Source organism: Plodia interpunctella, chromosome 12 (assembly GCF_027563975.2).
Source record: "Plodia interpunctella isolate USDA-ARS_2022_Savannah chromosome 12, ilPloInte3.2, whole genome shotgun sequence".
NCBI lineage: Eukaryota > Metazoa > Arthropoda > Insecta > Lepidoptera > Pyralidae > Plodia > Plodia interpunctella.
The window spans coordinates 7,341,519-7,359,727 of NC_071305.1; the positions used below are offsets into that span (position 1 = coordinate 7,341,519).

The window sequence follows — 18,209 nt, forward strand, 5'->3', positions numbered from 1 at the left end:
AATATCGTCTGCCTTTGTCACCGTCAATGACTTGTTTAGCGGATGTTATTAATTTTCACCACACTATTATGTCGGGTAAAATACATATGAACAAGTGAAATTACAAGCGTTGTATTACGCTAATAACCCAGTCACATTCGACGCATTACCCCTAATTGACGTCAGATAGATTTCTAAGGACAAAACATGTCATAAGGGTGACATTAAAACATAACTAACCTATTGATTACAAGGAAAGTGTAGGTTACTATTTTAAGTTTAATATTAGAAAATTACTTACAAATTGAATAGTTATTATAGATGATTTCGTATTCACTCAATAACACTGTTATTCATTTTATTTAGACGTACAAAACCAGTATTATTCTTTATACAAAACGAACCTAGAAATGAGACCCCCAAAGAGATTACAAGGAACCTATAACTCGAACCGAGATTGCTTATTGCCAACGAATAAATTCCACTATCTAACATCTTCAAGAAACCCGAAACCGTGAACAAGCTAACTATTCTGAGGGTATTGTACAAAAGGCACTATTTCTCACATCGGGAGATGTAATCAGAGAAGCAACGCGTCGCGTTTATTTATGTATGGAAGGGGCGAGGGTGTAACAAACAGAATAATATTGATGACACAGCAGGGTCATGAATCATTAATCGTATGCCTACGGCTTTATTACGAATGCTGGGAGCGAGCTCATGTGAGATGCTCTTTTGCATGATTCTTATAAGTGTTTAAGCTATTCTGAGTCTTGTCTAAAGTGACATAAAGTTTATAGTTTTTACAGTTTAATAGTAATACACATTTTATTAGCCTTGCAATGAAATTATGACATAGTTGACATTAAAGACAGTATTATCTTATATCTAAGAAAATCAAACAAGCTAAGTAATGATTATACGAAATGTTGCCTTGATATTGTCAGGGACGATGTGCGTGCCAATGGTCTGACAACTAAGGATGCCGACGATCGAAGAAGTCGACGTGCGAAGTAGAGACGTAAAAGTAGGAAAGAGGACCCTGGGCTCCGACAAACAACGGCTGTGGAAGGAACCGGGAAAACACTCAGTTGAGAGAAAGAGAGAGACATCATAATTATATGGCTTATACAGAGCAATGTCAAAGTAATTAAAAAATAGTCGTAGTCAAAAAAATGAAGTACCTACTAACTACGTACATAATTTAAACAAAATTATATATTCGATTGTCTTAAAAAACGTAAGGACCAAAATAAGACATATCATTATAAATGCACCAAGACTGTAAAGGAAATAATTTATTACAAAAATATATTCACCAAAGCAAAAATGTCATTTTAATATGAAGAAGAACCAAATTAAACCATATTTTCAATTATACGAGCCGGACGAAAGATGGCCGCAAAAGAAGCATAAAGCAATCATCTGAAACACAAAAAAACGAAGGCAATTTAAGTTAATTCAGTAAGCAGACGTGGCTACTTCCAAATGAACTCAAACGTAACAAAAACGAAAACAAACCGATAAAAACGCAGGTCATTTCGGCTTTGGACTTTCTTCTTGTTTATTTTTTCTAAACGCTGCCCCGGGACGTGCATCCGAAACCTTGAACGAGTTTTTTTTTTTTGTAGAGCGCACAAAATCCCTCTTGTGCATGGCTGAGCAGCGATAAAATAATAATGCTTGGCCCGAACCTCAAAAAGGGACCGTAAAGTGAAGGCCGAAATGGTCCTAAATTTCTTATCAAGATCCTTATTCCGATCAACCTACCTACTTACTTTGCAATGATTTCAAGGTGAAACGTTTTTGCGAGTTATTGTTCACGGAAACTATAATTTTGAATTTTAAAATTTGCACAATAAAATTTGAAATAGGAGAGCAGTTTGCAGTCTTGTAACGGTGCCAACAATCTGCTAATGGTTTCGCTAAAAATATGAAAGAAGAATGGTGACCTGCTCAGTTTTATCTAGGTGCATCATAAAATTAGTCTATTTTAAAAGTACTGTTTATTTTTAATATTGTAGCTGTCATAAATATTGCAAATATTAAAATAATCAAGGTAGGCCAGAGTAACATTAAAATGGTGATTATGGAACAGGATTTAAAATGTGCAATGGCCTATTTTTATAAAAACTGTTATAGATGTTAGGATACCATAATTTCTCAATCCTCATTCAAGACGTAGGCTGAGAAGTCCAAGTAACAAAATAAAATGGGAAGACCACCGCAATCACATTTAAATTCATAACGCATAACTATTTTGAATAAACGAGAAGAGTGCTCACGACAAATTTATATAAAGGGAAACATAAAATTTACATGACAACCCAACTAACATGTCTAATGTAGTCATAACCATATCTATATCTTGGCACTTAAAGCCCTTTTTAAAATTCATCACATGCTTCCAAACGGGCATCGAGGGAGGCACAAAAAATTTCAAAAACTTAAAAACGCTCACCAATATTTAAACTTTTTTGTTAGCATGTTATTGGGGACAGCTTGTTACAATGATATTTTTTGGACTCATTAGGCAGAAACTGCTTTAAGTATCCTTTGATTTTTACTGTTAATGGACTTTTTTACATTATCCAATTAACAGTTTACAATACAAAATATTAACAGTATTGTGATCTTTATACTAATAGTCTGCCTAAATATATGTTTTAAAAAATAGTTTTGCCCTGGGGTAAGAGCAAGCTTGTTAACGCAAATTTGCCTAGATTTTTTTCCAAAAGCTCGCCGCTCGGGAGCCTATTATTATATTCTTATTAATATCAAAAAAGTTGAGCGCGTCAGGTAGAAACATTGATTATCCTGACCCGAGCTATTTAGTAATTTGCGCATTTCCTCACGATACCTTAATAACGCGAACAAAGCAACAGCCTTTAAATATCCATCCTTCCGCCCCTAGTCAAAATGCCTGGCATTGAACCTTTGTCGCAGGTAGGAAAAAAAGAAAAAGAAAAAAACGATCTAGCAAAAAATCCAGTGCGTGATCCATCGAAATGCCTCATGGATTATCAGCAGATGTCGATATCTGAAATGTCGATGATGTGCATGATATGGGTGCTATTTTTTGACGTTTCTACCTGAGATTGCAAACAGAAATATGAAGCTGGTAATATGTGCTATAAAAAATGAATATGCAACAAATGAATTCAAAGAAGTTAGTAAATATAGGTAATTATTATTTTACGTCAAAGTGTAATACGTAAAAAACCATAAATAAAATATATAGGTACATAGCTTGCAATTAAAATAGGTTATACACTGAAAAACGAATCAGATTTTTAAAAATATAAAGTTCATATATTTGGTTTTGTTTTGAAAATTTACAAAATTCATCACTAATATCGTTGATTGAGGTGATATGATTTTTTTATTATTTTTTTCTATCAACACGTAGACCACAACTATAACTAACAAAAATTTAAAGTAATTTTATCGTAATCTTATTCACATCATACACCTTCCATCTACAGCTACCAATTTACGATTCCATTGAAATTGAACTGAAAGGATTTTAAGTGGCACATAAACTCGCGTGCACTAATAACTCTGAAATGATTTTACGTGCCGACATCAAGTTTATGGGCTTGAGAAAAAGTGTAGATGCTGTTACTCCTTTACATTTTACTTTCATGATAATTACAGTTGCAAATGTAATAGCTTGTTGCTAATATTTGGAAAAGCATTTCTATGTGTTATTTTAGGTTTCATTCTACTCGTGTTCCAAATTTTATCGAAATTCGTCCTGTCAATTTCGAGTGAAGTAACCATCATTCTCATGCTCATCTAGACTTTTTGCGCATTTATTTTTATGGTTGACGAGTTGCAGTACATTTGAAAGTATTTTTATTAGCTATTCTTTAATTAAACTTATTGTAACAGCTTCTTCAGCTTTTGAATTTTTGTTTCGATTTAAGTATGTCACTTCGACGAATATTGCTCTGAAGATGATAACAAGTAACTTCAACATGAAAAACATAAAAAATGGTTTTGAATTATATGAGAGACTTAAATGAATTAACCATGTGATTTATCGATTAATCTCAATCTAAGGAGAAACAAATAAGTATATTCCAATTTGAAGAGATAACAAAACAAATTACATTTATAGAGGAATGGGCAACGATAACCAGCGGGCAACCAGCCGGAATGCTTCAAATAAATAACACAACCAGTTTAGATAAATTCTATCGGTAAATATTGGACGATATAAATTGTGCTTATCGTTTTCTGCCGCGATAAATACCTCCACCTTACATAATTGCGTCTTTGGCCCTACAAGGTTTCCTAAGACATCGAATGGTTTTGTCCAGTTACGTTTGTACAAGGGTTTCAGTTTATCGACGCCTTGTTTATATGCTGACTAGTTTATCAATGTTATTTCAAGCTTAATAGATACTCCTATATCTACTCACAGATAAAATTTATATTTTAATGACACAGTTTAATCTCAAGTTGATTTTGGTCATATTGCATTTGAGTCTATATATAGTTACATACATACGTATACATTTTAGTCATATGATCTAGATGTATTACAAATCGGAATCGCAATAGAAGGAGGAATTGTAATTTTTAAATCGTCTACTTAGTTATATTCGTTTGTTTGACTGACTTAAAAATTTATAGCCGCAAACATGAAAGCAATAAAAAAAAGAAAATTATTGACTTGCAACATATCTATCAAGATCACTTATGGCTATATTGTCAATCATTCAGTGAATACCGCTCTGTCAGTGGCATTTTATGATTGATTGACTGTAGGAACAATGAAACAGTAATTTTGTTTACTTACTTTTTATATCATGATAGTGTATAAATATGACGATCAAGACAATTAACATTTTATTTTTGACTAGCGGCCCGTCCCGACTACGCTCGAGTAAAACCATAAAGAAGTAGTCCATATTACTCCTGAACGTTTCGTCTTTGTGTCAAATTTAATCGAAATCGGGCCAGTAGCTTGTAAGTTTATTAATTATAAACAAAAACGAAAATAAAATCCAAATCTTATGCTTTCATAATATTAGTATGGATCACATAGTATGGAAGTATGGATCAGAGTAAGTAAATTGAGTCTACAATACATCATCAGAAACTAAGTTTGGTGATAATGTTTCAAAAAAATTGCCGTGCTATATAATGCTTAAAAATATTTCCGATTACACCAAGTTTAAGTTATGTAAACCTAAATATAATGGTTTCGCCCAAGCAACAAATTCGGCTTCGTAAATCTACAAGAATGATCTGGTTTGGTTGATCTCCATCTCCATGTAATTTATGTATTTTCTATAAATTTATTCGCTATTCAGTGTTTTGTTACTTTTTATCATTTTATTATGAAGTTGATGCGACGGTCATATCTGCCATCATACAGTCTTCGTTTAGAAACTTTCTAAACAAACTAATATTAGAAAGCACGGATTAAAATGATAATTGCATGTCATGAATATAATTGGTTTCACAATAAAAAGCAGTTAGCAAATAAAATCGTAAAGCTCTGCCTAACTACCTACAAAAAACATATCGGTTGTTAGTGATCGAAAAAATATATAAAATTTACCTTTTCTAAGCATGTAGCTCTACACTGAGCCACTCGAAGCGGTGATGAAACCTCCTCTTCAGCCAGAACTCCAATCCATAAAAGAGGAAACAGGTAGAAACTATAAAACAACATTTTGGCACACATTTTCTTTGGTATCCCTCCTTTAACGGTGCAAGTTTTGGTCAAATCACCTCGCTTATCATAACCGACACTTGACTCGCAAGATAGTCATAATAACGTGCGATCTAAATGTTCCAATTTTATTGGCGTCACGACAACATTACTAAAAGTATGTATAAAAGTTTTGATCCCAATGGTTTAGAAATAACTTTTCACAATATCCGTATGGCTGTTCATGTAAAACAGACACAGAACGTTATCAGCGTCGAAAATTAATCACAAGAAAAATCACAACTCGGAACGATTCCGGCGCGGCCGCTCAGAGACACTGCCGCGAGCGCAGTCGAATGCGGACTAACTACCCCGCCTGAAGAAGCTCGATTCCGCTCCCCTCTGTTGGTTAATTTTTATTCCCCTCTCACTCGCCCTGCGCCGTCTCCCTTCCACTCCGTGCAGAGCTTACGTCCATCGCTTCTACTACGTATGCTTCTCTCTGTCGCCTCTACTAGTGCATATATATTATTCTATCTCGTTTCATCTCAGGCAGTTTCACGTTGTTTTTCCTTGATGCAGTTTAACGGATGGGAATGTAGTGGTTATTGTTAGACAAAGACGGTGGTAGTAGAAATTTAGGGTTGTTCAAAGGGGTGACAAAGAATCGAGCTAATTCAGGGCTTGAGTTTTTATGGGAGTCCGGGCGGTAAAAAGTATCCCGCCCTCCTCGTTTGTTCAACTTTATGGTCCTTGCTTCGTGAAGCCATATTAATAATATTAATGGCAGCCGCATGAACTATTAATACTTTTTTATTGTGAAAAGGTTTATGAATTCTTAATTTTATCACTGTTTATATCGTTTGCTCCAGTTTAAATTTATCTTCGCTCGCTTAAATGAATGTTACTTATTTGCATGTTTATTTTTTGTATATTTACTTATTTTTAATTGTAGTTTTGTAAAATGAGGTAGGTGTTGATGTGACATTACTTTTATTAGATGTGAGTGCATTTGACCTCAATGTCAACAATGTATAAAAATATTGTATGTGTATAGTAAATTTAAAAAAGAATGTGGATTCCAATTGTGGAAAATTTATTGTAATCAAATTATATTTTGAAAAATTATGAAACAAAAGAACAAGATTATTCTTTATAATCTAAGATGGAAAGGGTAGATATTTTTTCGAGATTAGTGTCCAGAGATTAATTTTCATAGCACCATAGATAGCTAATCAACAATAATCCACGAAAACCAATTAGCTCAAAACAATCGAGCTGAGAATTTCCTCAAATTTTTACCCATAATCCTAATATCATAATCCAAAGAAAACAAACTGTCTTTTTGATCCAATCCAAGTCATATTTTATATAGTGAACTCACTGTTTTTGACAAAGGTATAAAAGTAGAAGAAAAAGAAAATGCAAACGCGAAGGCAGTGGAAGAGACACAAGGACACAACACACGAGTCTTGTCGAAATGGTCTAGCACTCGCTAGACCTGCCAGATTCGACCCGCAAGCAAAATGTGCTCCTTCGACCTCATTTACATAACTCATTCGTCTTTCCTAAAAAAATTATTTCAACACGCGGACACACCAATTGGTTGTATTTTTAGAGTTACTCTGCTGATTTCGGTATTGGACCTTCAAGATTAGATATGTATCTTTGATCTATCGATATATATATTGAAAGCCATCAAAGAAAAGATCTCGATTTCTGATGGGACGTCAAATTGGACCTAACCTCTATGTTCAATGAGTACTAGACCGTCGAAACTTCTCGTTTTGCAGCATCCAGCGCACCAGACCTATTCAGCCTGATGTCTTTAATCTTGCAAGACCTGCGACCTCTCTACAATTTTAAAAGACCTTTGTTATTTTCATAAAAAATTATATTTATGCAACGGCAAACATTGTGAAGGTTACGTGTACAAATACTCTAATTTAAGTCGCCTACAGGCATTTGACATTAATTTGACTAATTGCAATCGTAGCAGTGTTAATATAAAAATAAATATAAAATTATGTAGATCTAACGTTTAAAATGAGACGATTTTAACAATAATGACAAATGGGAAAAAGCAACTTTTAGATAATACAGTACTATAATAAAGTATGATATGTATTCCTCAATACAATATTCACTCCTACCGAACACGAAACATTCCCGTTAAGGACAAAACGCTCAGGGCCTTTACAGCCCCGATCTTGGTTTATATTGTTGACAAACGCGAACCTAAGGTTTATGACTTCGGTACGCACTCGTAAAAGTTTTGCAGGCAAGACAAAATGTGGAGACTTCTGATGGCGAATTTTAACGAGAAAATAATAAAACTCGTCGATCAATAAATAAAAAATAGCATAGAAAACGAAAAAAAAGAAATAAAAATACACGATATACATAAGATTCGCGAGAGAATCATGCTAGGTAATTCGTTCTCCTAATTACATTTCAAAGTGTTGAGACTACGTGCTAATCTTTACTAACTAGAGATAATTATTAGTAAACTCAACAACGATTTAAATGATTGATTAGTATTAAGGACTAAAAGCACATCAATATTCTACATGTTACTAGTCTAGCTCCTAGACTTTACTACAATATTTTTGGATTGAACTCCCACAGCGACATCTAAACAACAAATACGAGAAGCTACGAGAATACACATTCAGTACTGACGGACAGGCTGTACAGTTTATATTGTTGACAAATGCTCTCAGGTTTACGACTGTGGCCGTCATAAACTGACTTTTGGGGTGGAACGACGGCCATCCGAGGACGTAAGGTAAGAAATGTACGTATGTACTTGTTAGATCATCCATTACACCTGTGTTTTGTTTATCACGAGACGCTTCTTTTTAACCCCTTTACTACAACAGGAGTTTAATGTATTTGTGTATCTGTACGTCTGTCTGTGGCTTTGTAGCAGCCAAACGGCTGAACCGATTTTGATTTAGTTTTTTTTTTATTTCATAGAGAATTTAATGGAGAGTGTTCTTAGCTACGTTTTCAAAATTTATATTCAGCTACTTGGAAACCATCACTTATTTTCTAACAGATAAGAGAGGGCCAGCAACTTTGTAATCGGAGGTTTCTTAAATTGTATAGTTAATGTTGTATTGTTGTTTTGTATCGATGTGGAAACGTCGATTCTGCTAACGTTAAGTCAAAATTGTTTTTCAATAGCAGCACTTTGTTCCCAATATAAACTAATTAGTTACCATAATAATTTATCGTTAGAAGAATTGAAACCCTAACCCTTGTTTAGACACGATTAAATGAATTAATTGCCTGTGATAAATATTTTGTTATGATTTTTTTAGCCGTTAAGGACTATAACATTTTCTCTCTATAATATCAACTCGATCTTTATAATGTTTAGAGTCTGTTTCACCGCTTCCTGAAAAATAATCAGATAGAATGAATCAAACAGATAACGTCAAAATTTGTGTTTCAAGTGTTGGATAGGGCTAACTGGTCAATCACTTCAGGCAAATTAGTCTAGCAGTTAGTTTATGTGTTTGATTATAATGTGATATTTTATCAAAAAGTGATGAAAAGGCTCTAATTGTAATAAGTTTAATGGACGTAATAAAAGTCAATACTTAAAAAAACATTGTCATTATCAAATCACATTGACATGTGATAAGACAACATAACAAAAATTATTGATTGCAGATGAAAATCTAATTTCATCTAGAATTTTCATATAAGTTCACACTTTAATTTGGCTCGTATCATCACCCACCCTCGTGTAATGTTTTATATAGACTAGTGGAGTTACTAAGTACGCACTTGAGGCTCTAATGCTGAAAGTTTTTGAACTAAAGCGAGGGTTAGGGCAGCTAGGGTTAGCAGAAGGTGCACGTAATTAGTTGTCTTGTTTTCACATCGGATACTACTCTTCTAGATTTTGAACATGGGATGTTTAAAGCTCTATTTACACTGCTACTTTGACTAGACATATTGATAGTTTTACAAGCAGTTCTAAGTAAAATTTGGTAAATATATAATGTAAAATAATGATAATTTAATTTAGTAGCTAGTTAATGATAATTTAATTTTAATGCTTTCTATATTGCTCTCTCTTATCCTCACGTGTTTAGGTGTGACGCCCCAAAGTTCAGAATCGCGTAAAAAAGTCAACTATTAATATTGGAATATTCGACATTTTACAACTGGCTGCCTGCCTGGCGTCAATCTGCTTTGGGTATGCTATTGTTGCCTATCAGCTGTTAACGGCCCCAATGTGTCCCTTAGTCGTCTCGAATGACATCCACTAGAGGATTTTATTCTATTCACGCTTGCTTTCTATACTGCCATGGGAACTAATATAAGACATATTGCGCTAACATCAAATAATGGGACGCGGTAAGGATGACGATAATTGCCCTAAGTAATTGCCACACGAGCTCTATATGTTACGCCTTGATTTATTCAATATAATTCCAGGAGTTAGGGATTATGAATTATGACCATTTAGACATTTTAAACAAAGATTTATCTTGGCATCGACATCCATTCACGAAGCACATGCCTTACTTTATTATTTGTAAGTAACATGGAAGTCGGTTACATTTTTTTGGAATAAAAAAACGTTATCGTTCAAAATGCTTAATGCCATTAATTATTTGTTCTTAATATAAGTTAACATTTCTGCAAGGAGCAGTATAAAATCGGCAAATATCGAGAATAAAACCGAGATTCCCCAGACAAATCTTGTGCTTTGGCGAAATGCATGTAATAAAATATTTGCATCGCGGGTCCTGGATAACAAGCAATGTTTCAGTAACGTCTATGCACCGCGACGTTGGGGACCACAATTCGCTGCTTCTTCATTGATTTTGTGAGGAACAGAGATGGTGATGGAGTAGACTTTGTTTGTTGACATTGTTTTTTTATGTTCTCTTTTGTATTCCATGTTTAAGCAAAATTGGATGACGCTAATCACTGCTTTCTTTAATAAATTATTTTTTTTTAACTCATCAGAGTATAATTAGGCAATTTATATAATTCCATTATTTTTGGAAGAGGCGATGATAGTGGCGGTTAAATCACTCTTACAATGGATAGATGGGCAAAAATATATTATCATGTTTGTCAACCATAGCGTCGAACAGAAACTATGGCACTCTCTCTATGTTAAGATCGACTTTGGGTTCACTGAGCCAGAGAAGTAAATAAACAAGTAGCAACAACATTGTAAGTGAGACTAAATACAAGCCTATAAAAAATAATATTTTATTTTTCATAACAAAGTCTACTCTAATGCTTTCCTTTTAGAATCGTCATCATAATAATGCATACTTTCGTTTATTTATTCAGTCTCAGCATTTTATTTTTCTCGTCTCGTAGACTGCGTTTAGATGTGAGCATTTCAGGTGGCGAAAAAAGGAAACAAGTCCAGAAACATGTTTTGTCACACAACATGATATTTTTGTCTGGAAATTAACACAAGAAATATTTTTAGTTTTTCTAAGAAACTCTAATGAATATAGGTGGAGAGGAATACTTGATAGGAGATTGAAATTACATGATAGTTTTTGGTTGTGTTATATATGTAATGAACGGTCGGCAAATTATTCGTATTTTGGCGAGCATAAATATATTTCATTTACTAAAATAACTAATTGGTAAGCAACGGTAAGAAAATATCCCTAAATTGGTTTCCGGGTTTGGCGTGCATCTTTTTTATTACATAATCTATAATTATTCTAATCCACAATTTGAGTAATGTGTTCTTATCTCTTTCTCTGTTTAATATAATATTTAACCGCTATACGGATCATTATCGAAAATATGAGCTTGATTTCCCTTGAGTGTCAAAAGTTGAGATTGACGCATAATGCCATTTTAGAGGCAATACAAAACTTATAAGTGTGCCTTTATAGGGTCTCGAGTTCATAGCGAAGAGTTAAAGCCAACTGCTGTGGCTACTTAGGTACTGGTCTAAATTAATATTAATTTAGAGTCGAAAAGAAGAAGACGAACGAGAGTGTCATTGTTTAAAATGCTCATTTAGAGAAAATAAGTTCGATTTAGTTTCACAAAATGACGCCCATAGCAAGCGCCATTGGTTTTAATTGTGCCATCAAGGTTTTACTACCGTTATTTCATATTTTATCTTTGTCGTAAAGACAATTGTTAAATCTTTCTGGAACTTGCCATTCTGACTTAACTCTTCAGGGTTTTGATTTTTATCATCATAAATGTATGTGATTAGGGACACGTAATAATAATATTGGTGGCAATTATTTTACAAGCCTTTAATTAATTTCACCTGTCCAGGTCATTGAACTAACAAAACTAAGTTTTTAACAATTTTTTTTAATTACTAAGTTTTTTTTTGCGATTTTGCGACTAGCAAGCATGTGATTGATTTAATTATAAATCGTGTAAATAATATGCTTTTAACAGAATTATAGAAATAGTATTTGAGAAGAAAGAAAAACATTTGAATTTTAATAATTCCAATGATAATTAATGTATTGTAGAACGATGTAGAACGACGCACTTAGTTGGCAGGTGGCCACAGGAATTTTGGTCTTCACCGAGATTGTCAGATTCTTTCGAGGGCTCTAGTCCTAAATAAACATTTTCTGTCAATGAAACCAAAACCCAATTTCGGGAATTTTATAACCCCTACGCTCTAATACTATTACTTGTGCAATGTGCAACGCATGCAGCAAGCAGAGACTAAGGGTTTCCAATTGCCACGATCCTGACAATCTCATTCGTTTCCTCACTATCTTCATGTATGCTATCCGGTTATGGGTGCTCCTAATCTCCCTTAAATCTCCCTTACAAAGTACTTACATCTGCAATCTGGTCGGTCGGTCAATCTCATTGATAGAAAGACTATATTTAATTTTATAGATAACTAGTTACTACATGTCGCTGTAACCGAAGAAATATTATTGCTAAGTTTTTTGTTGGTTCTAGCTCAAGTGGCCCAGCTAGGTAGAATCACAACTTAATAATTGTTTTCAAATATAATCTTTTTCTAATCCTCCGTGTTTTGGGTAATACAAATTTATTGAAGTCACGTAAAGGCATCTGACATACATTTTTATGACTGGCTACGAATGTTAACTTAAGTGATGTTTTCATAGCCATTTTGTCACAGTTCAATTACCCCATGCGGGCCTTGTATCTAGAATTCTGACATTGTAAAATAGCCATCTGTCTATGTCATTTACAATTGAAATGGAACGGACGTTATTGTAAATGTATTACTATACAGCATCTAAAAGGGTTTAAATTAAAGTCATTACCTCTCATCTGAGCATATTTCATGGTTTGATTCTCGGCTACGACGTCCCGAAGCCCGGGGCCCGCATAAAAAAATCGGATATCAAAATTTCGTCGCCTCGTACGATATACAGACATGAGAGGCACAGATAAAAAATCAGACATCACGTGGAGCTATTCCAGGACGAAAATTACACGCTCCATACAATTAAATAAGTTAAATAATGTGTATAGTATTATATTTAATCTTCTCAGATTCCAGGGAAGTTTGTTTGTTTGTAACAAATTTAATGCACGAAAATAAGTACATACATTAAATTTAATACAAGAAAGATACATGTACATCGGCAGACTTATCCCATGTAGGATCTGATCTCTTACAGTCAACCGACGATAGGTGAAGTTAAATCAGTTTAAATAACATTTATTATATTTTAGTTGCAGCTAAAAAATCAAACGTTTTCCATTTTTTAAAGCTCTAATATAAATGAAATTGTTTTTAACATTCTCAAAAAAACTAAGATAACTGTCTACCGTATTTCCATTAGTGAAGCTGTAGTTTGAATTTGAATTTTAGGATTTTCCATTCCAGAACTGCTGTAGAGCGGTTCATTCAAATAGTGAGTGGACAGCTTAATTGATGTATCACATATACAGTTTTGGGAACTTCAAAGCGTATATTGAAAGTCGACAAAAGGGTTTATCTGTGACTATATTGATGTGAATGATATAAAAAAAAAACTTAGTTCATTCATTCGCGATTACTTTGTTAGCTTGTAGTAACAAATTTATTTTACCGAAAGCTTTTAGTAAAAAAACACAAGTTGATATTATGTTACTGTAATTGATCTATTTTATTAGGTACGTGATTATTATTTTTTATATGAATGCTTTTAGACTTTGACGTTGGTAAAGACGTTACCTCGACATCACCGAATATAAAAAATAAATATAACAATATTTGTTTTATTTAGAAAAAAAAATCTGATTTGACTTATAATAGTAAAATCTAAGGCAAGTTCGCTTTCCAATTTCAATATAATATGTTTTGATCTCTGGGAGTAGAAATGTGAATAAAAGTGGTCTAGGTACCAACTCGGGCCTTCAACTATTAAATTTCATCAAAATCGGTTTAACTGTGAAAACGTAACAGACCTATTGCATTTACAATATCATAATATTATTCAAGTACAGTCTACCACAGAGAAATCTGACGCCCCCGCGATTTGAACACCATCTCATAGGGGGTCAGAACAACTAAATAAAAATATATTTTTAAGTACATTGTATCTAAAAAGCGTGCGAGTCTATTAGCTTTCAACTGTGTACTTACATAGCAAAGGGTTATTCAGAGTAGACATGGCCGCTGTCCGAGAATCACCGCCAACTTTAATGAAGTTCTCTTTACTGCCAAACTCCTGTTTACGATCCTGTTACAACTTTAAAGAGATTTCTCATCACCGCAAGCCATTTTTATTAGGGTCCCTTACAAGGAAATTGCAATCCGTTGTGTCCCCGGGAATATTGTGGGGGCTATTGTTTTCTATCTATAAAACTAACTCGTGTCTTAAAACCGAGTAATATTTCTTTGCTTCTATTATATATAAGTACAGGTTGTTTTTTTAATGTCGTTAAGCATGATATGCGTGCCAATGGTCTGACAACTAGGGATGCCGACGACCGCGCGAAGTGGAGATGTAAAAAGTAAAAAGTGGACCGTGGGCTCCAACGCTCAATAGCTAAGGAAGGAATTACGAAAACGTTCAATTGAGAGCGAGAGATAGATTTCTTATTGCACAAATTTATAAGCATATTTGGATGGCCAAATATGCTTATTAATATTGTATGTAAATAAATCTATGTCAATATTAAACATGTTGAAAATAAAAGAGGGAAAATGTTACGACACTTGATACGATACGTATTATAGATGGAAAGGGCCGCATGAGCAAGCAAATAAAAGATTTGTGGGCGTCATGTCGTACCAAGAAGTGAAGCAATTAGCTATGGAGATAATGCAATGGAAAGAACTCCATTGACAAGAGCCTCGCTCGTAAATCAGATAATGATCTGTGTGCGACTTTGCTGTTTACATCTCATCATCGAGTCGATTCGCAGTGAGACGCGGCAGCTAACCAATCACAGTGCGCCATTGTGACGCAACGACAACAACACCGCAATGTGATTGGTTCGCTACGTCTCACTACGAATGGACTCGATGCTGAGAAGTGAATTGCAAACCTGCACTTCGCCCTCTGAACATAATACAAAGTTACTAATTTCGCGCTTGACCATTTTCGAATATGTAATTACAGCAGTTGCTAAATTTAACACTTCTTTGTTACTTTAATATCTCATCGGAAATTCTTGAGTCGTTAAATATGTAATGTTGGAGGATTACGTTGTAATTTAATGTTCAATTAAGTTTTTTTTTTAATTATTAGGTACGTCATACAATTTGGTTTTCTTTTATAATATATTGCTGCGGCCGGGGCTTCGTTCCCGTGCCAATATCGGAATAAAATTTTCGGAATACACTATGTATTATTGCAAGTTGTATTCTAGCGTGTACAAATTTTCGCGTTTATAATATTTATTGTAGATATAGTGAAATTGATAAAAATCAAGATGAGATTAAGATCGTATTAAACGAACTAAATAAGTAACGCATATTTTTCTAAATTCATTCTAAATTAAGTAAAGATTTTGATTTCCGAAAAAGATTTACAGATTTTCTTTTTTGTGTTTCTCAAGTATCAAATTAAATAAATTCCTCGCAGTCCACATTTACAGACATGGGTTTCAATTACTCATAAAGAGGAATAGTTTCAACCACAGCCAACGGGGAAATAAGAACTCCTTCGACCGTTAAATTTACAACTTGTCTCTAACCTTGTCCGAACCGAGATCTTTTATAATTTATTTCGTTTGTTACGAGTCCCCTGTTCCCTACAAAATGTATGAGCTGTACCGACTTGAAAAATTCACTCTTTCCCACAAATTGCTATAGTTATTTGAATTCCTCTGCTATGATAGTTATGTAAATTCGTGGGTTAAAGAAATATGTCTCCAGAAATTTAATAGTGGAATGCATTTTGAGAAAAATGTATTTGGTTTTGATGGAATATGCGATTACATTTGTTGATATCATAAATACGTTTAGAAATGTTATTAATTTTGTGAAGAAGTTATTATAATGTAACTCATATCAGCAACAAGTCAATAGTTGAGAACTTCATAATAATATTTGAAAATCCATACATAATATTATATGAGAAAGGCACACTGTTTATCCCAATTTGTTTGTCACGCTTTGACAGCTGAACCGATTTGATGAAATTTGGTATGTAAACATATACTTAGTATAGGCCAGAAAAAAGGGTGTAGCCAAATTTTTTGTAAAATGAAAAATATGAGAGACACTAAAATGCGCAAATTTTCTACGCTAATTACATCTAAAAATTTCGAGAACAAATCGTGAAATTCGATCAACTGATACATATAGATATTTCCTAAGTTAATGTGAATACATACATGAAAAAATATTTTACAGTTTTTAAGTACCAAATCTTTTTTCAGTCGCGTCCATACTATTTCTATCACCGCGGACCACATATATTAGCTAAGAAGCCGTCATATCACAGGCGAGTCCAATCTTTTAGGACGGGACTATGTTCACTGTGTGTAAAATTTATGGAAATTGCATCCCGCATTATGACCGGGGGTAGAAAGGGGAGACTTTGCGGAATTCCTTTGAAAAGATGACACTGCAGCGTCTTGTTATATGTTGGGACGTATTTTAATGTTATTTAAGTCACTTTTTGTGTTTCGTTAACTTTCGAATAATTGTTTTCGTGTTAGTCGGCACTATCGATTTTTTTATTTTCATTAAATTTTAATGTGGATATACAAGTATTTTTTATTATTCATTTTTTTTTAGTTTAGTACTTATTATACAAGAAATGACTGAGCTAAGTATTTCAGATTTTACTGTAGGTATCCATACTTATAGTAATTTTATTTTAATTGAAAGATCATCCACAAAAACTTTTGCAATTTGTTTATGAGATTTTTCATCTCGTTATTTAAAATTTATAGATTTTTTATAACCTATTACTTTACTATGTACAAAAAAATTAAATACCCACAATATAAGTATATTTTGTATACTTTGTATAAAACACATTACATGTCCGTCCAGTCAATATAAAAACCTACTTTATCAACCAATTGGTTTTGGCCTCTTATGAAAACAAATATAGGTATGTACAATATGATACTTGCATATCATTACGAAAGAGCAAATTTATTACCATCTTGCGAATGAAAGTGTAACTAATCTTCTCATAAAATAGCAGAGATAGGTTTACTCCCGGATGCGTAAACTGGGCGCAAACTTTTTGACCTGGCATAAACCCAATTCAGTGTAACACACAAGCAACGTTAATTAACCCTGATCTCCCATTCGAAACGACTTCATTGTACACTATTTTGAAACGTGGTAAAACATAATTACTGAGAATTATGGGAATAATTTAATTAAGACATAACAGCACCTTTAACGCCGATTCGTCACACGACTCACTTGGATTATAAAAAGTGAGAGGACAGAATTATCACCTTGGACTATAATTCAGGAATTATTATAGACTATCGGCGGTGTGAAGCGGTGGCGGTCGTGAGACATTATCATCTACACGCTATATACTTTATAGCGTGTGAAATGGAGAATAATATTGCCCAGAGACTGAGACCCAGAGACCATGGGTCACAGTCAGCCATGAGGAATAAGACAGTAAGAAGATGAAGGTAGACTACCATAGATATGTAATGTCAGTATATACGATAGGATTATGTACTCTACGACCAATGGTAGTATAGGTACCTGACTTAGCTAATATTAATGATTTATTGGGTGTATAAAATTCGTGTATTTCTCAATGTGTTATTTTCAGTTCGAAGTACGAGGAGATAGGTGATAGCACTTATCTCCTCATATACTGATCTAACTGATCCCATATAACTATCCTGTATCAATCGCATTATACTTTCAACAATACATACCTATGACACCACTTGCCTACGTGAAAAAATATATAATTGTATAAACAAAAAATACGCAACAATATCTCTCTCTCTTACAGGATCTGTGCGCGTTTGACACAATTACGCAATAAAGTATTATTGTTACGAGTTGCAATTCTGTATTATTAATATTTTGAATCTGGGCGGTATGAGTAATTTGAGAGTAATCGGTTTACCTTGCTTTTGGCCTCTCCTACTCGGCCGCTGACCAATCAAATCCAAG

At 33.7% G+C, this 18,209-nt stretch overlaps 1 protein-coding gene across 1 annotated transcript in view; it reads right to left on the reverse strand.

The window, feature by feature from the left end:
* LOC128674278 (uncharacterized) overlaps positions 1–6,031 on the reverse strand; it is a 43,906-nt gene extending 37,875 nt beyond the window's left edge. Inside the window, exon 1 of the mRNA XM_053752761.2 lies at positions 5,555–6,031. Within this exon, the coding sequence (XP_053608736.1) occupies positions 5,555–5,680 (126 nt within the window). The 5' untranslated portion in view covers positions 5,681–6,031. The remainder of the gene's footprint in view (positions 1–5,554) is intronic.
* Positions 6,032–18,209: the final 12,178 nt, after the last annotated feature.